This window comes from Bufo bufo, chromosome 1, assembly GCF_905171765.1.
Source record: "Bufo bufo chromosome 1, aBufBuf1.1, whole genome shotgun sequence".
In the NCBI taxonomy this organism is placed as follows: domain Eukaryota; kingdom Metazoa; phylum Chordata; class Amphibia; order Anura; family Bufonidae; genus Bufo; species Bufo bufo.
In genome coordinates, this window is record NC_053389.1 from 207100583 (window position 1) to 207126607 (window position 26025).

The following is a 26025-nucleotide window of genomic DNA, read 5'->3' on the forward strand; positions in this document are numbered from 1 at the left end:
GTGATAAAAAACTGAATGTTTACAAACAACATCTCTTAGCAACCATCAGTGAAAAACGCATCGCACCCGCACTTGCTTGCGGATGCAATGCGTTTTTCACGCAGCCCCATTCACTTCTATAGGGCCAGGGCTGCGTCAAAAACGCAGAATATAGAACATGCTGCGATTTTCACGCAACGCAGAACTGATGCGTGGAAAACAATGCTCATGTACACAGACCCATTGAAATGAATGGGTCAGGATTCAGTGCGGGTGCTATGCGTTCACGTCACTCATTGCACCCGCGCGGAAAACTCGCTCGTGTGAAAGGGACCTTAGAGGCTCAGCTCTTTCTGCAACTGTCGTGCCCTCTGCACTTTGAATGACAGGGTGCGGGTTCGAAACCGGGCATCCCCGCCAATCAGCTGTTTGAAGAGAAGTCCGCACACTATGCTAGCGCAGCCTTTCCTTTTATTGTTTACCTGCTCGCCCTCGCACCGCAGCAGTAAGCAGGTGTAATTACAAAACGCCGTCCCATTCACTTCAATGGGACATTCCTATACACTTCAATAAGAACGAGCCTTCCCACTGAAGTGAATGGGACGGCTTCTTGTAATTACACCTGCTAACTGCTGCAGTTGCGACGGCGAGCAGGTAAACAATAAAGGGAAGGCTGCGCTGGTACTGAGTAAAGCCTTCTCTTCAAATAACTGATCAGCACGGGGGCCGGGACCCCCCCCCCAACTGATCAGTACGGGGGCTGGGACCCCCCCCCCCTTCCCCGATCTGATATTGATGACCTATCCTGAGGATAAGTCATCAATAAAAATAACTTGGACCAAACGTAAAATCTTTACACCAATGCAGAAATAATTGCACTCAACTAGACTTCCCATAAAGTTTATCATGAGAAAATTGTTTTCCTGAACTTTCTTCCCTTTATGATCTCTCAAATATTCAACTACTAGACAGCAACAAGTTGAGTCTGAAATATTACAAGGTTACACTGAGATGTACCAGCATTCCACCATTACTCACCTTCCTGAGAAATTGTTAATTTACAAAGATGGGGGTAATATCTCATTGCATCAAAAAATACTATCTACAATATATGATACAAGGACAAATTAAGGTTGAAAACTGACTTTGATTAGGGTATCTGAGACCCACCACTAGAAAAATATTTTAAGGCCCATGTTACTTACCTTTTTCAATTGAAGTGCACAAATAGGTAATAACTAGTGTTAAGCGAACTTCTGTTTTAAGTTCGGCGTCTAAAGTTCGGCTTCCGGTTAGCGGAGGATCCCGATATGGATTCCGAATTCCGTTGTGGTCCGTGGTAGCGGAATCAATAATGGCCGATTATTGATTCCGCTACCACGGACCACAACGGAATTCGGAATCCATATCGGGATTCTCCGCTAACCGGAAGCCGAACTTTAGACGCCGAACTTAAAACAGAAGTTCGCTCAACACTAGTAATAACATTAGTATGGAATAATGGCTTGTGTGAAAAAAAAAAAAAAAAAAAGTGTTATACTCTGCATGCAGTTTGCTTTGATGCTAGCTTGAGGTGGCGGATGATCTATTGAGCTTTGTTGTATTTAATCCCTGTTATTAAGTCAGACTCTGATCCTCTTCTGCTTGTGTAAAATAACTATATATACATATACTGTATATATCAGCACATGATCTACTTCACCTATACATTGGGGTTGTCGACTGCCTGCCATACTTCATAAGGTTTGTTGTCTAATCCCTGGTATAGTCTTACAGGGCATCTGTCAGCAGATTTGTACCTATGACACTGGCTGACCTGTTACATGTGGTGCACTTGGCAGCTGAAGGCATCTGTGTGGATGCCATGTTCATATGTGCCTGCATTGCTGAGGCGAATTATGTTTTAATCTATGCAAATGAGCCTCTAGGAGCAACGGGGGCGTTTGGAATGACATACCATAGGAGGATTCCTGCATCTCTAGGTCTGTTGCCATGCCAGTGTGACGATCTGCATCGCAGTAATGTTTGATACCATTCAGCATTCATATAACTCTGCTTCAACATATACCCTGTTACAGAACCCAATATTAAGGGAGCACCACTTTGCTTATGTGATCATTGACCAAGCTCCACTAGCTGTTTATACTTTGTCAATTTCAGCTAAATCACATTGTTTACCAAGAGTCCTTGAGGGTAGTACGGAACATGACTTCCACACACCTTAGGCTTGGATCTGGCTCACACATTGTATTTATTCTTAGTCTGTGGGTCAGGTTTCCAGAAATGGCCACCAATTCATTAAGCAAATTGTTCCATGAATAAACATTAAGATTACCGTTGAGCGAATCTAAGTATCAAAAGTGGACTTTGGAAGTGAATTTCAGAGAAAGTTCGATTCACCTCGAAGCCGAATTTCCTTGTGCTTCATGGTGACGAATCAATTTTGCCTGAAATGGCGGTAAAAAAAAAAAATCATACTGACCTCATCCATTTGAGTGCGAAGAGGACACTGCAGCCATCTGGATTGAAGATCCGCCATGAAATGTCTTGTACACCGCACAAGATTTCACCTGGGATCTTCAATCAAGATGGCTACGGTGGCCTCTTAGCGCTCAAATGGATAAGGTGAGTATTGTTTAATTTATTTTTATTTTTATGATTAACCCCTAAATATCTCAGATGCGGCAATGTGGCATCTGACGGGTTCAATAATGGGTGGCAGCGCAATCGACGTTCCCCTTCAATGCGCTTGCTACTTACAAAGAAATGCACTTCTTGGCAAAGTCATTTGTCAACAAGCAAATTTCTTTGTGAAATTCGGCGAAGCAACCAAATCGAAGTTCTGTAAACTTCGCTCATCTCTAATTAAAATAATACAGAGGAAGGTTTTTTCAGTCTGAATGATGTATGCATTACACCACCTTATGAATTTGGTGTAGGTCAGGCATACATTGACATTATATCAGGTCTGTGTGACTACACAAAATTCACTTCATACAGATTACATTAAATTTTTCATGAGCTGTTAGTCAAGTGCAGTGACCTGCTGGTTCATTGCTAAAGGGTTAATAGAAGTCCTTAGTAATAGTTGCTGGGTGTTTGGCTGGCCCAACTTTTCCCTAGCTAGAGAGGAGTTGCTGGCAAGTCAGCCTAGAGTGAAGAAGTGCATGCTGCTGCTGGTGTGTAAACCAGACAAGCAAAAACAGAAGAAAATAATTCTCCAGGAAGATACCATCCCTGTGAGTGAAAGCTGCCAGAAAATACACTTTGCTAAGAACCAACTTCTGAGAGAAAGAGGCATTGGTCTTTTGGAGAAGGTTGAGGACCATTAAAGGATAGTGCTTGGACAAAGGCAGTAAAGGTAGCGCATGTATAAGACTAGAGCCTTTACTGCATGTGGTTTGTGTTATATTGCTTCTGGCTTTCACCACACTGTTGATACAGACTTGGGCCGACCTTAGACTGCATCCCACAGTTGTGCATTGCAGAGAAATATTGATTACAAGCCTTTGGACATTTGGGAAGATTGCATGTATCTATAGAAAGAGACAACACCCTAGCCATCCCTATACACACCGTTTTGGAAAAGCCTGATTTGTGAAATACTTGATAGCTTCGCATATGTCGCTGTATTCACCCTTATTTTTGGTGAAATAAGGGTGAATACAGCGACATATGCAGAGCGGAAAACCTGAATTTAAAAGAAGAAGTATACACATCCATTGAACAAAGTCGACATTTCTACATCCCCAATACGCGTGCGCTGAGAAGTATAGGCGCAGAGAAGTAAGTGCCGGCACAAGCGCGGGGATAGATTGCGTGAATTTGCGATCGTGAAAACACTTAGCCGCATATGGAAAAACACATGTACGTATGACCTGTTACCAGCGATACCGGTATCACCGCAAATGGACTTTGGTAAGCAGAGAAATATTATATCACATCGCACCTGAGTAGATGGCCAATAAGTTGCATTGAACTGTAAGTAACAACAATAAGACTTTATAGTAAGAACGCAAGAATGTTACACTGAGAGAGAGATCAAAAAACAATATTTCATCTTGCCCTATCGCTGTACAATATTATATATTCCAAAATAGTGCGTGAGCATCGCAGTGGAATAAATAGAGGGACTGGGACTATAGAATATCACATGATAGTGACTACATGTACAATTATTTTTGGTTTATTATTTGTATGTTTTTTATGATATTTTAAGGTATTTTCTCATGGTTCTCTATTGTAGATACGGAGACAATTGTGTTTGTATATATGTATGATAAATAAATTGATCTGTATTTTACATACAAAGCCGGCCATTAATATTAATTATACAGTTTAATAGCTGGGTGGTGCAGCAGACTGGGCTATATTCCGGTGAGCTTCCCTATTTATATTGTACTAGCAGAAGGACCCGGCTTCGCACGGGTATATTTCATCTATTTCATTTTATGTTTCCATGTGTCGTAAAAGGTATCGACAGTTTCCCCCATAACAGTGACCTCTACAGTGCCCGCCCCATTAACAATGACCTTCACAGTGCCCGCCTCTTTAACATTGACATCCATAGTGGATGCCCCTTTAACATTGACCTCCACAGTGCCCGCCCCTTTAACAGTGCCCGCTACTTTAGCATTGACCACCTCTTTAACAGTGACTTTCACAGTGACCGCCCCTTAAACAGTGACTTTCACAGTGACAGCCCCTTTAACAGTTACCGCCCCTTTAATAGTGACTTTCACAGTGACCGCCCCTTTAACTGTGACTTTCACAGTGACCACCTCTTTAACAGTGACCTCCACAGTGCACACCCATTTAATAACAGTAACCTCCAAAGTGCCCGCCCCTTTAATAACAGTGACCTCCACTGTGCCCGCCCCTTTAATAACAGTGACCTTCACAGTGCCCGCTCCTTTAAGCAGTAAAGAAAAATGGCTGGATTGTTAGGGAAACCTGGAGTAAAACTGTGTTTATGGTAGTTGGGATTCGAAGAGAAAGACTTGCAGGCTTGTATTGGCTAATGTGGGTTATTTTCTGGGAATATCTCAGGAACGGTACGTCCTAGAGAGCTGAGTTGGTGAAGATCGGTCCAGTCGTTTGGTCGCGCATAAAGAACGTCCAGACAGACGTCTAGACAGACAGAAATTTATTTTTATATACAGTCAGGTCCATAAATATTAGGACATCGACCCAATTCTAACATTTTTGGCTCCATACACCACCACAATGGATTTGAAATGAAACGAACAAGATGTGCTTTACCTGCAGACTGTCAGCTTTAATTTGAGGGTATTTACATCCAAATCAGGTGAACGGTGCAGGAATTACAACAGTTTGCATATGTGCCTCCCACTTGTTAAGGGAACAAAAGTAATGGGACAATTGCCTTATCAGCTGTTCCGTGGCCAGGTGTGTGTTATTCCCTCATTATCCCAATTACAATGAGCAGATAAAAGGTCCAGAGTTCATTTCCAGTCTTCTATTTACATTTGGAATCTGTTGCTGTCAACTCTCAAGATGAGATCCAAAGAGCTGTCACTATCAGTGAAGCAAGCCATCATTAGGCTGAAAAAACACAACAAACCCATCAGAGAGATAGCAAAAACATTAGGCCTGGCCAAAACAACTGTTTGGAACATTCTTAAAAAGAAGGAACGCACCGGTGAGCTCAGCAACACCAAAAGACCCTGAAGACCACGGAAAACAACTGTGGTGGATGACCGAAGAATTCTTTCCCTGGTGAAGAAAACACCCTTCACAACAGTTGGCCAGATCAAGAACACTCTCCAGGAGGTAGGTGTATGTGTGTCAAAGTCAACAATCAATAGAAGACTTCACTAGAGTGAATACAGAGGGTTCACTACAAGATGCAAACCATTGGTGAGCCTCAAAAACAGGAAGGCCAGATTACAGTTTGCCAAACAACATCTAAAAGAGCCTTCACAGTTCTGGAACAACATCCTATGGACAGATGAGATCAAGATCAACTTGTACCAGAGTGATGGGAAGAGAAGAGTATGGAGAAGGAAAGGAACGGCTCATGATCCTAAGCATGCCACCTAAGCATGGTGGTGGTAGTGTCATGGCATGGGCATGTATGGCTGCCAATGGAACTGCTTCTCTTGTATTTATTGATGATGTGACTGCTGACAAAAGCAGCAGGATGAATTCTGAAGTGTTTCGGGCAATATTATCTGCTCATATTCAGCCAAATGCTTCAGAACTCATTGGACGGCGCTTCACAGTGCAGATGGACAATGACCCAAAGCATACTGCAAAAGCAACCAACGAGTTTTTTAAGGGAAAGAAGTTGAATGTTCTGCAATGGCCAAGTCAATCACCTGACCTGAATCCGATTGAGCATACATTTCACTTGCCGAAGACAAAACTGAAGGGAAAATGCCCCAAGAACATGCAGGAACTGAAGACAGTTGCAGTAGAGGCCTGGCAAAGCATCACCAGGGATGAAACCCAGCGGCTGGTGATGTCTATGCGTTCCAGACTTCAGGCTGTAATTGACTGCAAAGGATTTGCAACCAAGTATTAAAAAGTGAAAGTTTGATTTATGATTATTATTCTCTCCCATTACTTTTGGTCCCTTAACAAGTGGGAGGCACATATGCAAACTGTTGTAATTCCTACACCGTTCACCTAATTTGGATGTAAATACCCTCAAATTAAAGCTGACGGTCTGCAGTTAAAGCACATCTTGTTCGTTTCATTTCAAATCCATTGTGGTGGTGTATAGAGCCAAAAAATTTAGAATTGTGTCGAAGAGATAAGCAGTATCAATCTTCCCAGAAGGTATGCCTGGCCTAATAGGGTTGATTCTGCTGACATATGCTATTTAAGGCCAAATTTACATTGAGAATAGATAGAGACAGAGAGAAGTGTCATGTATGAAACATAGGGGAGATTTATCAAACTGGTGTAAAGTAGAACTGGATTAGTTGCCCATAGCAGCCAATCAGATTCCAACTTTCATTTTCCAAAGGAGCTGTGAAAAATGAAAGGTGTAATCTGGTTTGTTGCTATAGCTAACTAAACCAGTTCTAATTTACACCAGTTTGATAACTCTCCCCCATAGTTTTAGACAAGATTTTTCTCTGTCCCCCACTTCTGTATTAATCAAACTTTTGGAAACAGGACTTTTTTTTGGAGAAGCCATTTAAAATTTCATAGCAAAATGTACATAAAAAGGCAAACAACTTACATTACATAAGAGAGAAATAACCATTCTATTTAATAAGAAATTGTAGGACAGGATGCAGCTGAGATTTATACATTCACCCAGTCACCGCAGACTCCCAATTATATTTCAGATAGACAGAAGCACATCTGAGACTTCATCTAAATCATTTCACCGAAACAACAAAAAACTCAAGTAGATTGTCATTGCTTAGAAAAGCAGTACATTTCCCTTCACAGTTAGGTTAATCCATTGCGTCGTCAATGCCAGGCTGCACACACTGAAGCATAAAATTGATATCTAGCCATGTGTATGGGGATAGATGTCTGCAACATGTCTGCTTCCCTGAGTTATTATTAACATCTTTACATAAAGCATGCGTTCCTCTATCACACTAATGTCACATCCAATCTGCTTCCAAAACCTGACGATTGTTCATCTAGAAAAGTGAACAGATGTACGCAGTCCTGTCCTCCCGTGTAGTGTATTTACCTCTGGCATAACTACAGTATTGTTAGCCAGTCATTGATTATAGCTCTCTTCAATAATTAATACTGGAGAATGGCACGTCACTATATGAAGTCTGTAGTGACTGTATGGCCCATCCAGATCCGGAGCTCTGCTTGTTTACCTACACATAGCATCTCTTCTTGTGTCTTGCTTAAGTGATTAATTGAATAAGGAGCTAAATTACCCCTAGTTCTATGATCACACTCCCTATAAATGTAGGCACAGTCTAAAGGGAGGCACTCACAAGGGTCAAACACGAGCCAAAAGCACCAGCTTTGCCTAAGCGCCTGACCGTTAATCTTTGCAGTTCTACAGGGTAGAAGACAGGAATGCTATGTGAGCTGATCAAACACATTTACACACAGCTACAGTATTCTTTCAGTCTGTTTACGGTTTCTGTTCTCATTGTTGTTGCTGTCCAAGTTCAAACTCACCCACAACGTCCAGCCTTTGTCCCTTCTCTCCACATCAGTCCCTCCCTCCTTCCCTCATCCATCTTCAGTTCACATACACTTTTTACCCTGACCCATCTTCCTCCATGCTGTAGCATAAAAAATACCCTTACAAATCATTCAACCACAACCAATTGCTGTCTCTTTCTGTTCTCCTGCCAAACCCTGGACCTCCCTCTATTACTAACTTCAGCTTCTTATCTGCCACACATAGAAACCCCTGAAAAACATTATTAATATGAATATAAGTAAATATTCATATTTAATGTACATCTTCACCTGTCACTTTTAACTGTGCTCTCTGAAACACGTGGTCGGTTTGTAACAAACTCCCCACAATCCCCAACTTCTTCCTCTCAAAATCTCTGAACTTGCTGGCACTTACCGAAATCTGGCTTCAACAGTCTGACACTGCCTCCCCTGCCGCCTTATCCTATGGTGGACTTCACTTTTTCCATACCCCCAGACCTGATGACAGGCATGGTGGAAAAGTAGGCATAAAAAACAGAACATAAAATCCAGCTTAATCTTGTAGCAAAGAGGAATACTTTATTGAAGCGATAAAAACTTCCAATACAGGACAGTCTCGTATTGGAAGTTTTTATGGCTTCAATAAAGTATTCCTCTTTACAAGATTGAGCTGGATTTTATGTTCTGTTTTTTATGCCTACTTTTCCACCATGCCTTATTATGGGTGATTTTATTATCCCCATTGATTATCCTGTCTCCCCATCAACCTCTCACTTTCTTTCTATAACCTCTTCTATTGGCCTCTCACGACTTACTTCCTCTGCCACACATGAAGAGGACAATATACTTGATCTAGTCTACTTCTGTCACTGCTCAGTCTCAAACTAAATTAACTAAACTTTACCACTTTCTAACCACAATCTACTTTCCTTTAATATAAAGAGTCTTTATACTAAAGGAAAGAAGACTGTGGTTAGAAAGCGGTAAAGTTGAGTTATAAAGTCTTTATTAAAGACCTCTCACTCTTCTCATGATATTCCTACTTTTTACCTTTTCTCCAGCGGTGCTCCAGATGTGCAGAATACTTATGTAGATGTCAAATCACAAATATCAGTAGACTTCCTCCATTATAAATTTATGCTTAAAACATACAATTCAGCCCTCAACATTGCAAAACAGAACTACTTCACCTCTCTCATCTCCTCACTCTCGAATAAACCAAAATGACTCTTTGACACTTTTCATTCCCTTCTAAACCCTATAGTTCACATGCTCATCATTTATATCTGCGCTGTCGACCTGGCCACTTACTTCAGAGACAAGATTGGTAACATCTGGTAGGAAATAATCTCCCATTCCCCAACCAATTTTGATCTCCCCAGTGCTCTTTCTCCTCTTTTGATGCTGTAACAGATGAAGTCTCCAGGCTTCTCTCTTCTTCTTGACCCACCACCTGCAGCAGTGATCCTATTCCCTCACACCTCTTCCAGACTCTCTCTCTCCAGCTATCATTACTCACCTTACTACAATATTAAACCTCTTTCTTCTGGTAACTTTCTGTCCTCTTTCAAACATTCTGTTATAACTACATTACAAAAAAAATGTCTCTTGACCTGTGCTGCTAACTACCAACATGTTTCTGACCTCCTCTTCTTCTTTAAACTCCTGGAACATCTCGCTTAATAAGCTATAATTCTAAAAACCCCTCTTTTTGGACCCTTACAATCTAGCTTTTTTCCTCTCCAATCTACAGAAACTACCCTTACTAAAGTGTCTAATGATCTCCTGACAGCAAGAAGGAATGGCAACTATTATCGACTGATTCTTCTGGATCTCTATGCAGCATTTGATATGGTAGACCACAAACTCCTCCTCACCATGCACCACTCAATTGGCTTTAAGGACACTGCTCTCTCCTGGTTCTCTCCCAATCAGGGTGGATTTGATTTAAATCAAAATGATTTAAATCACGATTTAAATCACTAGTCAGAAAGGCTTGATTTAAATCATAGTTTTCTACATAAAGACTAATTCTTGCTGGTATAACTTATAATATGCAAGTAGATGAAGATTTAAACAACTTTTCATATTAGTTTGATTAGGTTGATTCTGCATTCATAGGTTTGTAGAAGTTAGGATTAAGGTATTTTTCTCAACTCTGTTCATGCTAGAACATTTTTGCTGTGAAGAAGAGGCATGTGATCTCTGCTGAGTCAAATTCAGTTTTGAGAACTGCAAAAGTAAACCAAGCATCTGTGATAATATCTTGTAGGCAGAGAAACTGCCCAATAATCTTACAAAAACCTCTGGAAGAGCATGACATTGTGAATGGATTAATGGAATTTATTTACCAAAAAAATTACACATATACAGTAGAAACATAGAATGTGTCGGCAGATAAGAACCATTCGGCCCATCTAGTCTGCCCAATATACTGAATACTATGGCCCTATCTTATATGAAGGATGGCCTTATGCCTATCCCATGCATGCTTAAACTCCTTCACTGTATTTGCAGCTACCACTTCTGCAGGAAGGCTATTCCATGCATCCACTACTCTCTCAGTAAAGTAATACTTCCTGATATTACTTTTAAACCTTTGCCCCTCTAATTTAAAACTATGTCCTCTTGTAGCAGTTTTTCTTCTTTTAAATATTCTCTCCTCTTTTACCTTGTTGATTTCCTTTATGTATTTAAAAGTTTCTATCATATCCCCTCTGTCTCGTCTTTCTTCCAAGCTATACATGTTAAGGTCCTTTAACCTTTCCTGGTAAGTTTTGTCCTGCAATCCATGTACTAGTTTAGTAGCTTTTCTCTGAACTCTCTCCAAAGTATCAATATCCTTCTGGAAATATGGTCTCCAGTACTGCGCACAATACTCCAAATGAGGTCTCACTAGTGCTCTGTAGAGCGGCATAAGCACCTCCCTCTTTCTGCTGGTAATTCCTCTCCCTATACACCAAAGCATTCTGCGAGCATTTCCTGCTGCTCTATGACATTGTCTGCCTACCTTTAAGTCTTCTGAAATAATGACCCCTAAATCCCTTTCCTCAGATACTGAGGTTAGGACTGTATCACTGATTTTATATTCTGCTCTTGGGTTTTTACGCCCCAGGTGCATTATCTTGCACTTATCAACATTAAATTTTAGTTGCCAGATTTTTGACCATTCCTCTAGTTTTGCTAAATCCTTTTCCATTTGGTGTATCCCTCCAGGAACATCAACCCTGTTACAAATCTTTGTGTCATCAGAAAAAAGACACACCTTACCATCGAGGCCTTCTGCAATATATATTAAACAATATGGGTCCCAGAACAGATCCCTGAGTTACCCCACTGGTAACAAGACCTTGGTCTGAATATACTCCATTGACTACAACCCTCTGTTGTCTGTTCCTCAGCCACTGCCTAATCCATTCAACAATATGGGAGTCTACGTACAGCCTTATTCTACATAATTAAAAAACAAATCTTTATTTCATGATGGAATAACCTTTGGATGGTAATATATTTTCCTCAAAAAGCATTTTATATATAAAAAAAAAAATCAGATTTAAATAAAAAAAATCAGATTTAAATTTAAAAAAATTTGATTTTCTTTTGATTTTTTTAAAAAAAATCATTGATTTTTATCCACCCTGCTCCCAATCTCTCTGGCTACTTCTTCAGTGTATCATTCACTGGCTCTACTTCTTTTCCTCTTCCTCTTGATGTTGGGTTTCTCAGGGTTCAATCCTCGGTCCTATACTCTTCTCTCTCTACACAGCCCCAATTGGACAGACTATCATTAGATTTGGTTTACAGTACCATCTGTATGTTAATTAAACCCAACTTTACACTTCATTATGGTTGAGCGAATCGAAGTATCTGAACTGGACTTTGATCCAAATTTCTGGAAAAATTTGATTTGTTGCGAAACAATTAACAATCAATTTTCCCTGCAATGGCAGTAAAAAAAAAAAAAAAAAAAAAACATACTCATCCATTTGACTGCAAATAGGCCACTGCAGCCATCTTGATTGAAGATCCCACGCAAAATATTGTGTGCAGTGAAATATGATGTCACCACGCACAGCGCAAGATTTTGCGCGGTGTCTTAAATAAAGTTGGCCGCGGCTGCCTCTTCACACTGAAATGGATAAGGTGAGTATTGTATTTTTTTTACCAGATTAACCCCTGAAAGCCCTCACTATTATTCTCAGATACCATGATCAGCGATGAACACAGCATCTGAAGGGTTCAATGATGGGGGTGGTACAATCATTGTTCACCATCATTGCACCTGCTACTTACAAAGAAATGCACTTCGTGGAAAAATAATTCATCACAAAGCAAATTTTTTTGTGAAATTCGGCAAAGCAGCCAAATCAATTTTTTTACTTCACTCGACACTACACTTCATCCCCTGACATTACCACTGCTTTATTCCAAAACACCAGTATTTGTCTGGCAACTGTCTCTAACATCATGTCCTCTCTGTATCTAAAACTGAACGTCTCAAAAACTGATCTTCTTGTCTTTCCCTCATCTACTAACCGACCTACAATTATATACATAAACTTGATATTTTAATTTTGGTCTGTGGTACTATCATAATCCTGGGCAGCATGCCCGCTGTCTTGAGTTCATGTTTGACTCGGATCTTTCCTTTGTTCCCCATATCCAATCACTTGTACGCTCTTGTCATCTGCACCTCAAGAACATCTCCAGAATCTGCCCTTTTCTTACAGTGTAAACATTGGTGTTCCTCTCACTAAACTCTCCCCCTTTCAGTCTGTACTAAATGCCAAAGCCAGGCACATATTCACTTTAGAAAAAAGACGACTGAGGGGATATCTAATTAATATGTATAAATATATCAGGGGTCAGTACAGAGATCTATCCCATCATCTATTTATCCCCAGGACTGTGAATGTGACGAGGGGACATCCTCTGCGTCTGGAGGAAAGAAGGTTTGTACACAAACATAGAAGAGGATTCTTTACAGTAAGAGCGGTGAGACTATGGAACTCTCTGCCTGAGGAGGTGGTGATGGTGAGTACAATAAAGGAATTCAAGAGGGGCCTGGATGTATTTCTGGAGTGTAATAATATTACAGACTATAGCTACTAGAGAGGGGTCGTTGATCCAGGGAGTTAGTCTGATGCCTGATTGGAGTCGGGAAGGAATTTTTTATCTGGGGAAGTGGGGAAAATTGGCTTCTACCTCACAGTTTTTTTTTTTGCCTTCCTCTGGATCAACTTGCAGGATAACAGGCCGAACTGGATGGACAAATGTCTTTTTTCGGCCTTATGTACTATGTTACATCTACACTCACCTAAAGAATTATTAGGAACACCATACTAATACGGTGTTGGACCCCCTTTTGCCTTCAGAACTGCCTTAATTCTACGTGGCATTGATTCAACAAGGTGCTGATAGCATTCTTTAGAAATGTTGGCCCATATTGATAGGATAGCATCTTGCAGTTGATGGAGATTTGAGGGATGCACATCCAGGGCACGAAGCTCCCGTTCCACCACATCCCAAAGATGCTCTATTGGGTTGAGATCTGGTGACTGTGGGGGCCATTTTAGTACAGTGAACTCATTGTCATGTTCAAGAAACCAATTTGAAATGATTCGAGCTTTGTGACATGGTGCATTATCCTGCTGGAAGTAGCCATCAGAGGATGGATACATCTTCTCATTCTGTTTACGCCAAATTCGGACTCTACCATTTGAATGTCTCAACAGAAATCGAGACTCATCAGACCAGGCAACATTTTTCCAGTCTTCAACAGTCCAATTTTGGTGAGCTCGTGCAAATTGTAGCCTCTTTTTCCTATTTGTAGTGGAGATGAGTGGTACCCGGTGGGGTCTTCTGATGTTGTAGCCCATCCGCCTCAAGGTTGTGCGTGTTGTGGCTTCACAAATGCTTTGCTGCATACCTCGGTTGTAACGAGTGGTTATTTCAGTCAACGTTGCTCTTCTATCAGCTTGAATCAGTCGGCCCATTCTCCTCTGACTTCTAGCATCCACAAGGCATTTTTGCCCACAGGACTGACGTATACTGGATGTTTTTCCCTTTTCACACCATTCTTTGTAAACCCTAGAAATGGTTGTGCATGAAAATGCCTGTAACTGAGCAGATTGTGAAATACTCAGACCGGCCCGTCTGGCACCAACAACCATGCCACGCTCAAAATTGCTTAAATCAACTTTCTTTCCCATTCTGACATTCAGTTTGGAGTTCAGGAGATTGTCTTGACCAGGAGCACACCCCTAAATGCATTGAAGCAACTGCCATGTGATTGGTTGACTAGATAATTGCATTAATGAGAAATAGAACAGGTGTTCCTAATAATTCTTTAGGTGAGTGTATATCTCCACTTACTACACTACACTGATGTTTCTAGACTGTGCCCATGCACCACAGAATACAGCTCAAACGTCTCACCCTTACCCACAAAGCTCTCCACTGTGTTGCATCTCCATACATCTCCTCCCTCATTTCAGTCTACCAACCTACTTGCTCTCTCTGTTCTGCCAGTGATCTAAAATTAACATCCTTAACATCCTCCATAATTCGTACCTTTCACTCCTGTCTTCAAGACTTTTCTCGAGCTGCACCTATTCTGCTGAATGCTCTGCCCCGTAATATCAGGTCAATTCCCAACTTCCCTACCTTCAAACACAAATTTTCAGGCAGGCTTATAATGCTTCCTAAAATGACTCTTCCCCACAATTCCCACACCCAAAGCACGAGCACACACAGATTGGCCTACAACAGTCCTTTTAATACAAAGATGGCTGGACCACTTCATATAACAATCAACTATCTTTGGTGTCGCCCCACTTCCTTATAGGTTGTTAGCTCTTGCGAGCAGGGACCTCACTCTTATTGTTTCATAGCCGGTAACTTTGCAATGTCTTTTGTTTTGTACATGAACCCACTGAACTGTAAAGCACTGCGGAATATGGTGGCGCTATAGAAATACAAATTATTATTATTATTATGAAAACAGCATGGAATTGCACAGAAGAGCTAAGAATTTACACTTGCTATGCAGAGCACTAAGCTAGAAAGTCACTAGGGACAGGAGGTTGCACCTTTCAGTCAGAAGTACCTCTTGATCATCAATGAATAAACAATATACATAGAGCTCTAAGCTAGAAAGTCACTAGGGACAGGAGGTTGCACCTTTCAGTCAGAAGTACCTCTTGATCATCAATGAATAAACAATATTCAATCTTCTCTGTTCACAACCTTCTACAATACTACTCAGAAGAAACCAATCTCTTTATCCAACAATAACCCCCACACTCTGTACAATTACATTTCATTTCTGGGCAAACAGGGATATTGGCTGGTGAGAAGCTCGTGCAACTTCATTTGTACTACCATGTTTTCACAAAAGATGGCTGGATCATTGTAAAAGACAAACACTTTTATCTTGTGTGTCACCATTATTTCCTCATAACTTGTAAGCTCTTGTGGGCAGGCCTGGGCTGAACTGCATTTTTTTTTTAGCACAACCCATTGATTTCAACTATTAAATGACAGCTGCAGTCCACAAGATTGCATTCAACCAAATTTGGACTGCAGCTGTCGTTCAATAGTTAAAATCACTCAGTTGTGCTACTAAAAGTCACCGTGTAGCCCTAGCCTAACTCCTACTAGTTCTGGATGTGTGTGATGCAACTCTATAGAAAAGAGCTATTTTAGTATTACCCAATGAGTTGAATGGAGCTTGTAGGTAAAATCTCTCTAACACCTTTTAGTGAAAATAAGGCTATGTTCACACCATTGTGTATGTATTCCAGGGGTCTGTATCCGGCCACAAACAGCCGTGCACCACCAGATCTCTATTGACTATAATGGGAGCTATTGGGGGACTGCCAGGTTTCCGGCTTCAAGGACGGTTTTCTGCCAGAAACCTGTCAGATCCTTGTTGGCTCCTGTTATAGTCAATGTGGATCCAGTGGTGTGCAGTTGTTTGCAGCAGTGTTTGTCTATGCCAGATACGGTAATTCGGGTAGTCTGTTCCTCTGTTCCTAAAATTAGATGCGACTGTAGCCTAAACTTTTTCAATGACCTCTGAGCGCCCTCTACACAATCATAGAAAACGTTGGTGATGTTCATGAACCTTAGAATTGACATTGTGAGGACCCACTACGTCATACCGTTGCTACAGTCTATCTATATGACACTCTTCTGATCATCTTTTTCTGTTTCGATATGGACAATTCTTTTCTGCCATGTAATGATTGTGACATACATTCATATTGTGCTCTGTGAATGATTGACCTGGGTAAGCATTCATGCATGTCACCAGTTTAGTGGCAGCTGAGCAAATTAATACTTGTCTTTTTTGCAAGTTTTAGCAGATTTTCAGCTCTTACTCCCCAACGTCTACACAAAAAGAGTGAGTCAGAGACTTTGCAGTATGTTTGTAATTGACATCTCCGGCACAGTGTACTCAGGATGAGTTCCTTTCAGCTATTCTGGAACAAACTGTGAGGTGCTGGAGATGTAATATGTTTAATGCTCTCCTACTGTTGTAGTTCACTACATTTGCTGCTCCTCTCCTAATATTTTTATAGATTTTAGACATCAAGGATAATTTAAATATGGTCAAAACGTCATTGTGTGATGTTGTTCATTTAATGATTGATTTGTGCTTAGGGCACCAAGCTGTGTCTGCATGTTCTAATTTGTACGAATGTCACTGGTGCTTGTAGATTCATTTAGAAGGGCAAATCGAAAAAGCGATACGGCCATATTGAATTGGTGCAACCCCTTGGTGACATCTGCTGTACATGTACAATGGATGTCTGTAGTTCAAAGATGGTCACTGCTCAGGAGCTGAGCTAGTTCCATAGCCGGAAGGTGATGGCTATGTTACACAGCTCAAACAAAAAATGGATGGTAGGACAGCACCACTTACTTGAAAGCATTCAAAAAAAACTTTGCGGCGGTGCTCGTGGCGTCAGGTCTCGGCCTCAGAGACCCCCAAATTACCAGTGAAGATGAAGAAGGTCACGGCACTCCAAAAGCTAGTTCAATGTTCTTTAATCCACCAAATGTTCAGCAGCAACGTTTCGACAATAGTCTTTATCAAGCTACGTATGTAGCTTGATAAAGACTATTGTCGAAACGTTGCTGCTGAACATTTGGTGGATTAAAGAACATTGAACTAGCTTTTGGAGTGCCGTGACCTTCTTCATCTTCACTATGTTACACAGCTGACACCCTCGGGTCTTGTCTGTGATCAGAGATAACTACAATCATGATACTTAACCCCTCAGATGCTGCAAAAACCCTGCAGCGAAATTGAGGGGTACCAATTGATTGTGGAGCGCAGGCCAGCCATTGTAATCTTTCTATTTAGTCCTTATTAAATGAAAATGCCCAACTCACCTCCAGAAAAAAACGGAATAAAAAGTGATCGAAGAGTAATAGGTAACACAAAATACAACAAATATAAACTACAGTTCACCCTGCAAAAATTGAGACCATACACGGCTCTGTAGATTGAAATATAAAAACGACACAAAGCAAATTTTTGTCATTTTTTTTTTCTTTCAGTTTTTTTGGAAACAAGTAAATAAATTAGTTTTCACTCTAACAGCACCAAGGGGTTAAGATTACTGAGGATTTTTTCATATCATGCAGAGCTGCAAAATGGCACACATACTGTACATTAATATGCTCCACATGCTTCCGATTTGATACAGAGGTGTAAAGCTCTTTTTTTTTTTTTTCTGTTTAATTTCATACAAATCCAAAAAATGATTGTGGCTTTCTCCATCGGACACCTCAATCTCCCATAGGAGCATTGTTTTTGAGTAGAATACTTTGTTAATTGCTGTATGGAGGTGCTATACAATGGCGCATCAAGCACCTATGGGTCTGTAATACTGATAAGCAGGCACTCTGTACCACTGTACAGGCTCCGTACACATGCTCAGTAAAAGTATGGATGTAATGCTGATCATTTTGTTGCATTACGTTTTGTAACTGTCTAAATAAAAATAAAAAGTATCTGTTGCCCGCAGCAACCAGTCACAGTTAATTTAATATTCTGATCTTGAGAAGAGAAAGTGGTGCTGTTATTGGTATCTGTAGATAACAAGCACAGTTTTTCTTTTAGACTGTTTTCATAAATCTGCCATGTCTGCTACAATACAGCCTGGTTTTCGTGGTAGCACACTTGTAGCTTTCACTTGATTTTTGCTTCTTTTCGATAAAAAATTAAGCTGCTACCCTACATAAAGGTAGGATGCATGAGCAGAATGGCCCAGAACAACCTAGCCAACATTATTGTAACTCAGATAAGGTAAAAGAGTTATTACAATATTTGTATGTATTTGTATTAGAGATGAGCAATTTTTTTAAATTTTGTTTTGTGCCTGATTTGACGAATTAGCAAATAATGTCAGAGTGATACTAACATATATAGCTATGGATAAATGCATGGTTGACCGTGTTAATAAACAACATGTTTAAAAAAAACACTGTGTCGCCACATGTTTTTCATGTTAGAAAGCCTCCAAAAATTGTCCCTTGTTGGGGGCACATGGTGTCTAAACACACAGTGTTTCAGGGAAAAACACAGTGGCTTTTTAGGGGACCAAGCATCCAAAAATATGCAAAATATTTGCCCCTGTTTATACACACATGTTAATGTTATAAGAAATGGAGGCTTGTTCTGCACAAGCACCCAAAATGTGTTAAAGGGCATCTGTCAGAAGATTTGTACCTATGAAACTGGCTGACCTGTTGCATGTGTGCTTGAGAGCTGAAGGCATCTGTGTTCATCCCATGTTCATATGTGACTACATTGCTGAGAACAATATTTTAATATATGCAAATGAGCAACAGGGGTGTTGCCGCTACACCTATAGATTCTGCCCTCTCCGCAACTGCCTTGCCCTCTCCACTTTGATTGACAGGGCAAGACGTGATTGAGTTTACACTGCCTGGCCCTGTCAATCAAGTGCAGAGGGCAAGGCAGTTGCAGAGAGGGCAGAGCCTCTAGGAGTAATGGAAATGCCCCGTTGGTCCTAAAGGCTCATTTGCATATGATATGGAACATGATGGTAGGCAGGTGACAAAGGCAGTGGCATGATGGTGGCAGCAGTAGCCATATGGTATGGAACATGATGGTATACAGGCTGACAGCAGCAGCAGTATGATGGCAGCAGCAGTAGCCATACGGTACGGAATATGATGGTAGGCAGGTAGACAGATGTAGTGGCATGATGGTGGCAGCAGCAGACATATGGTATGGAACATAATGGTAGGCTGGCTGACAGTGGCATGATGGTGTCAGCAGCAGCAGTTGTATGGTAATCAACATGATGGTAGGCAGGCTGATGGTGGCATGTTAGGACACAGTCAGCAAGGGCAGACTCTGACATTGTCCAATCAGTGCTAGCCATATCACACTGTAAAGGGACATACCCATTCGACAAGGCAAATGCTAACACCCAGTTTTAAATTTACTCATAGGTTTCTAGGAGTAAAAAAGAGTAATGGCACAAAGTAGAGTTCTAAGAAAAGGTGTGACAGAGCACCATATTTTCTTTTCCCATAAGGAACAATGGGGGTCATTTATTAAATAGAAATATGCCTAAATTAGGAGTACTACTGGCGTTGCTTGCGGCGCAAAGGTCCTTTGCGCCGCAAGCCATGTCTTCTCCCGGCTCATGCTGAGTCTAAAAAAGTGGGTGTGCCGTGGATGAGGAAGGGCCATTTTCTATGCCTGTTTTAGGTGTAGAAAATGTTCTAAATGTAAGACAGCTAGGAAGCTGTCTTATATTTAGAAGCGGCAGTTGATACGCTGAAGTTATGAAGAGGCCTGCTCCTCTTCATAACTCTGGCGAATCCACCACCAGCTATAGGGGATATTAAGACCAGTGTCTAAAACCCCAGTCTTAAAAAATGTGCCCCAATATTTGTATTACTGGGTAAGCCTGCTCTCTGTGCCCCATAACTGCTACTAGAACTGTTACAAGTTCAACTGTAGGTAAAGATGGCCATACACTGTAGATCGCTGTCGGCCAAAAGGTCATTCAGCAGACATCTATTCCTCCCAATCCCCATTAGGGATCGACCGATTATCGGTTTGGCTGATATTATCGGCCGATATTGAGGATTTTGAACGTTATCGGTATCGGCATCTATCTTGCCGATATACCGATAACATATTGGGAACACAGAACGCGCTGCTCTCAGCGCTCTCTGTGTTCCCTCCGCAGCACAGGGGAGCAGGAAGCAGTGTCTCCCTCCCCCTGTGCTGCTGCTGCCGCCAATGAGAGGAGAGAACATAAGAGGAGGGGAGGGGCTGTGGCCGCTGCGCCACCAATGAAGATAAGCCTTTCAATTATTCATATACAGGAGGCGGGAGCTGGCTGCAGAATCACATAGCCGGCTCCTGACCTCTATGAGCGATAGCTGCGATCCGCGGTAGTTAACTCCTCAGGTGCCGCGGATCGCAGCTACCGCTCATAGAGGTCGGGAGCCGGCTATGTGATTCTGCAGCCAGCTCCCGCCTCCTGTATATGAATGATTGAGAGACTTATCTTCATTGGTGGCGCAGTGCGCCCCCCCCCCAAGCCCCCCAGTATTAATCATTGGTGGCGCAGTGCGCCCCCCACCCCCATCCCAATCCCGGCCAATAGTAAAAACATTGGTGGCGCAGTGCGCGCCCCCCCACCCAGTATTACTCATTGGTGGCAGTGGCCACAGGATCCCCTCTCCCCTGCTCCTCCGATCGGAGCCCCAGCAGTGTAAGCCTGGGGCTCCGATCGGTTACCATGGCAGCCAGGACGCTATTGAAGCCCTGGCTGCCATGGTAAGCTCCATGCTGCTGTGTGCACAAAGCACAGGGCAGCAGGGACAGTGTGAGCTCCTATTCACCCTGATAGAGATCTATCAGGGTGAATAGGACAAGGGTTCTAGTCCCTAAGGGGGCTAAAAGTTAGTAAAAAAAAAAAAACACAAAAATATTAAAGTATAAATGATTTATAAGTATAAAAAGATTTATAAAAAAAAAAATAATACACATTAACAATAAACATATTAATTTTCAGCAGATTTGTGTAGAAAAATTTTTTTTTCGCAAAAATGAAAATTCCCAGAATATCGGTATAAATTATCGGCTATCGGCCTGAAAGTTCACAAATTATCGGTATCGGTATCGGCCCTAAAAAATCAATATCGGTCAATCCCTAATCCCCATCATACATATGCATGCACAGTTCGGCCACAAGTACATATGTTCTCAGTAGGCAAAGAGGAGTAAGCCATTGCCAGACACCTGTTGAAAGAAAAAGGATTGGGCATGTTGAAATCCAACAACCTGATCCTTTTTTCCTATGACATCTGCGACAGGGAGAAAGCTTGAACACTATCATACACAGATGCACGTCATTGATCAGGAAATATGTCAGTAAAGAGCACCTATTAGCAGGATTAATCCTACTAAACCAGGTAAATCCCTAGTAAGGATGCCGATTAAAATGATACCGGTCCTGTGAGCTGTTTATTCTTTATGCACATGAGGGCTTCAGTGCACCGAAGGATATAGTCGGCACTGGAAAGCTGAGGAGCTGAAGTGCAATGAATGAGGGTCTAGCGCCTATCCCTTGAAGCGCTGAAGTCTTAATTTGCATATGGAATAGAAGTCTCTTTTCTCTAGAATTCCGCAACCGATTTTCACAAGACAGGTATCATTTTAATCAGCAGGATCAACCTGATAGTATGCCTGGTTCAATAGGGTTGATCTTCCTGGTGGACCCTACATAGATGTAATTTTTAATAACTTCTACCCAGGCAAGGAAAGTTAAAAAAAATATATCAGAAAAATTGAATTCCAGCAATAATCGCAAAATATCTTAGATAGTTTATAAATAATAAATTATGTGATGCCTGACATTTTTATTTGATTTGTGACTATGTTGTCCAAATGTTTTATACTCGTTATGCAATTTTTATATCATACCTGTTTAGGTAGAGTCTCTTCTCCGTGTATTGCCCTTTGCCATGAATGGGATCTTCATAAGGTTCATTGATGATCACCTCCACCCCTTCTCCATCAGAACTCTGCTCATGGCTGTGTTTGCTGATCATGTACAGTTGTCCGATTCTGTACTACAAAGGGAAGAGACATATGACACTGTAAGCCAGTCATGGTACAATTAGTCTTGTATGTTTGAACAATGCCCTTTACACATGACCTGACTTGACATGCATTAGTGGAAAAGCTCCCGTTTTTTTTTTTTAATTTCCATATTTTGAAATTACATACTTAATCTGAAAACAGTGCAGAACTACTTGTTTTAACAGGTGGGAATCTGGGGCATGCGAACTTGTTAGACATTGCATTGCTCATAGGCAGAAAATCACAGGCAGAGGAAAGCGTGGGAAGTACTGACATTGTTTTCCTGTCCAGACAAGCAGCGTTGGTTCCCACTGACTTCAGCGGTGCTAGAAAAGTCAAGCCTCATGGAGGAACAATGGAGCAAGAGAGAGAACTAGTTACAGGGCTTCCCTACCATATAATTATGAATATCCTGCAATAATCTAAATCTCCAGAGCTGCAGGAAAATACAGCTTCTGCGCCCACTGCTTATCTGCTTTTTAAAAAGAAAGGTTCATTTATTGTAATGTTAATACGCTTACCCATTACAGAGAAGGTGGAGAGCACACAATGCATGCTTAAAATGAGTAGGATCAAAGCAACACTATTCAAAAAATGACTTGTACATGGGTAGATTGGATTAGGAAATAACCGCTAGTTACATATATGTAACATTTTTAAAAATGTGTTATTTTGGCATCACAATTACGTATTAATCTCATATCTAGAGAAGAGTGAATTGATTCAAAAGTTATCAAATGTGATATGACCTTCCCAAAAACTTCAATTTCCAACCAATCCAAATTTTTGGGATTCATCCCACAAAAATCGCACACAATGGCAGCTGCAATTTTACAGTTCAGAATGCAAAGATGAAGGCATTTTCCACTAAAAAGGGATCATTTTTAAACCATGTTTTAATTAAAAAAATAATCTGACCCTGCAGTGTGTTTTAAACAGGCTGTTGTTACCACAGGTTACCATCCATTTACCCATAGCCATATATGTCCCTGCCACTTTTTCATTACTAATGTTGTCTTGATGTTAAGGAGCATCTGTCACCATGATCAACCCCTATTAAAGCAGGCATACTGCCTGGTAGAATTGATCATGGTGAATTAAATAAGCCCTCTATTGCTTCAAACAGATTTGGCATTGCAGCATAATTATCACATGTCTTTTTTATGCAAATGGAGTGATCAAAGCTCCAAGGTGCTGGCCTAGTCCCTCGGAGCACCACTTCACCTCCTCCACTCCCGTGGCACCACTCTCCATCATGGTTTGATTGACAGGACCAGGCATTCTGTTTGGATGCCCAGCTGTGAAATCTCGTCCGCACCAGCAAGATGTCATCGGCGCATGCATGTTAGTTCTCAGGATGATCCCCCACTGAAATCTGCATTGTGCAAACCCTGATAATGTCACTCTCCTCCCGGAAGAGAAGATGCTCAACTTCACTAATCTGGAAGCAAAGCCGAGAGTCTTCTCTTCCAAGAGGAGACTGACGTCATTGGCACTCACGCAGTGTAGATCTCAGCGGGTAGAGCTTCCTCTTGTTCTCAGAATGCTCTTTCTGCTCCTCAATCCTCTCTGCACAAGTGCTAATGCCATCATCGGTGCTTGTGCAGTGCAGATCTCAGCAGGGAGAGCCTGCATGTGCCGAAGTCTCACTAGCGCAAGAGCGAGATTTCAGGGCCAGGCATCTGTTTAGTGAGGATTCCTAGTCCTGTCAATCAGGCCATGAGAGGGAGTTGTGAGGGAGCAGAGGAAGTGAAACGGTGCTCCGATGGACTAGGCCAGCCCCTTGGTGCTCTGATCCCCTCACTTGCATAAAATCAAAGTAATTATTGTCCAACCGTACATCCATTTGCAGCAATCGGGGGCTAATTTTATTCACCATGATCAACTCTACCAGGCAGTGTGCCTGGTTTAATAGGTTTGATCATGGTCACGGATTCTCTATAGAGAGGTTGAAAGGGGTTGCAGTCCTATGAAACCTCAGTGTATTATGTGGCTTTTCAGGGAAATTGAGGAACTTTCAATTTGGACCTAATTTATTTGGAAAAACTTAATCTGCAGGCCAATTCAACTGAATCTGATCCAAAACAAATTTCTATTCATAATCTCTTAAAGAATCCTAATAAAATCTCTATTCATAACTCCAAAATGTAACACAGAACAGCACATGAGAATAGGGAAACATTACTTCAACAACGGGGCCAAAGTGTGAAACAATTGTGCAAACATCAGTACCAATATGGCACTGATATTCGTACCAAACAGTCGAAGCTAGATGCCCCCTAACCCTGAGCTCAGTAGCAGCTGCTAGAGTTATCTCTATGATGCTTGTATATTGCTCACTCTGAGAAAGGGTAAGCTCTTAATGGGTTAAATTAAATCCTGTATTTCCTGTGGGTAATGACTCACTTCCATTGTGTCGTGCCTTATATTGTATGTTGCATTGGCAATTTTCTAATGGGGAACAATATAGTCACTCAGTAATAATTCATCCATATAGCGGTATTACCACTGTCTTTTTAACCCAAGTTCTTCTGCGTCTGTGACATTTGTCTTCAGCAGACCTTGAAGCACTTATCAGAGCCCTGTTTTGATTTGCTACAGAGAATACATATAGATTTTCACATGCCTATATTTTACCATACAGGATTGAAGTCATGTCTATACACATTGCAATCCATAATGCATCAAATATCAATTATGTATTTACCATGCATAAAATACCAGTTTTGAATACGCATCACCCCAAGTTTTTGCACAACAAAACATCTATAAGGATATTATTTTAAAAATTATACAAAATCCACTAAAGTATATTCTTCTACTTCATCTGTTAGCCAAAGCCATGCCAGTTATAGCTGACATCTATGGAGGACTGCAGTCTTTCCTTTAGATCAGCTGGGGAATGGGCATTTGGTTCCCTGCAGATAAGAGTGGATCGCATGTATGTACTGTCCTACAATCACTTGTCACATTTGAAGATATTTTGTTGAATTTCAGATTAGGACCTCTCCATTTAAATTCTAAATTCCAAAAAGTTGCTTACTAAGAGAAAACAGACAATGTAATATACCAATTGTTTGCACATAATGTGTAGCTGTATAGAAAAAAAACAAGTGATAAAACTAAAACAATAGAGTTTGGCATGCCACCAAGGAATTTCAGACTGCTTTAACATCAACGTGGGCGTTATGTTCTTCTGCTCCGTTATAGGCACATAACGTAGCCAAACGAAGCCTATTGACCACAGACTATAATGGGATCCCGTTAGGTTTCCACTCAGGGAAGATTTTTGAAGCAGAGACAAAAGTCCTGCATGCATGCAGGCTACGTTCGGCTCTATTATGTGTCAAATCCACCCTTTCCGTTCTTCTGCTCCAATAACAGAGCAGAAGAACGTACAGGCGAACGCTAATTTGAAAGAAGCCTCAGCTGGGCGATTTATGATGTGTAAAAAAAAAAGCAGAAAATGTGTGTAGTCACTGTGTAAAAAGGAAAGGAAAAAGGCATCTTTAAGTCCACCGTTATTTATGTTCCTGAAAGATGCCTTAATTTGGGCAATGAAACAGCTAGTATTTACACAAGGAAGTACCCAGATTATCCCTAATGAAACGAAGAAAATTGCATGTTTGTTATGTAATGCTAAGTGGCACATCTCTGGCAATAATCTTTTTGAAAACCTTCCCAGAAATATAAATGGGTTACCAACAAGCCCCATAGTAACAGTGAACATATTTCTGAACAGTGCTAAATCTAATCCTTATAACCTCGTAACCTAC

General features: G+C 41.2%; 1 protein-coding gene across 3 annotated transcripts in view; it reads right to left on the bottom strand.

The window, feature by feature from the left end:
• Window positions 1–26025, bottom strand: part of LOC121003066 (cytoplasmic phosphatidylinositol transfer protein 1-like) — a 154347-nt gene that overhangs the window by 75851 nt on the left and 52471 nt on the right. For all 3 annotated transcript variants that reach the window (XM_040434626.1, XM_040434643.1, XM_040434636.1), the window contains exon 2: window positions 22091–22239. In XM_040434626.1, coding sequence (XP_040290560.1) covers window positions 22091–22239 — 149 coding nt within the window. The remainder of the gene's footprint in view (window positions 1–22090; window positions 22240–26025) is intronic.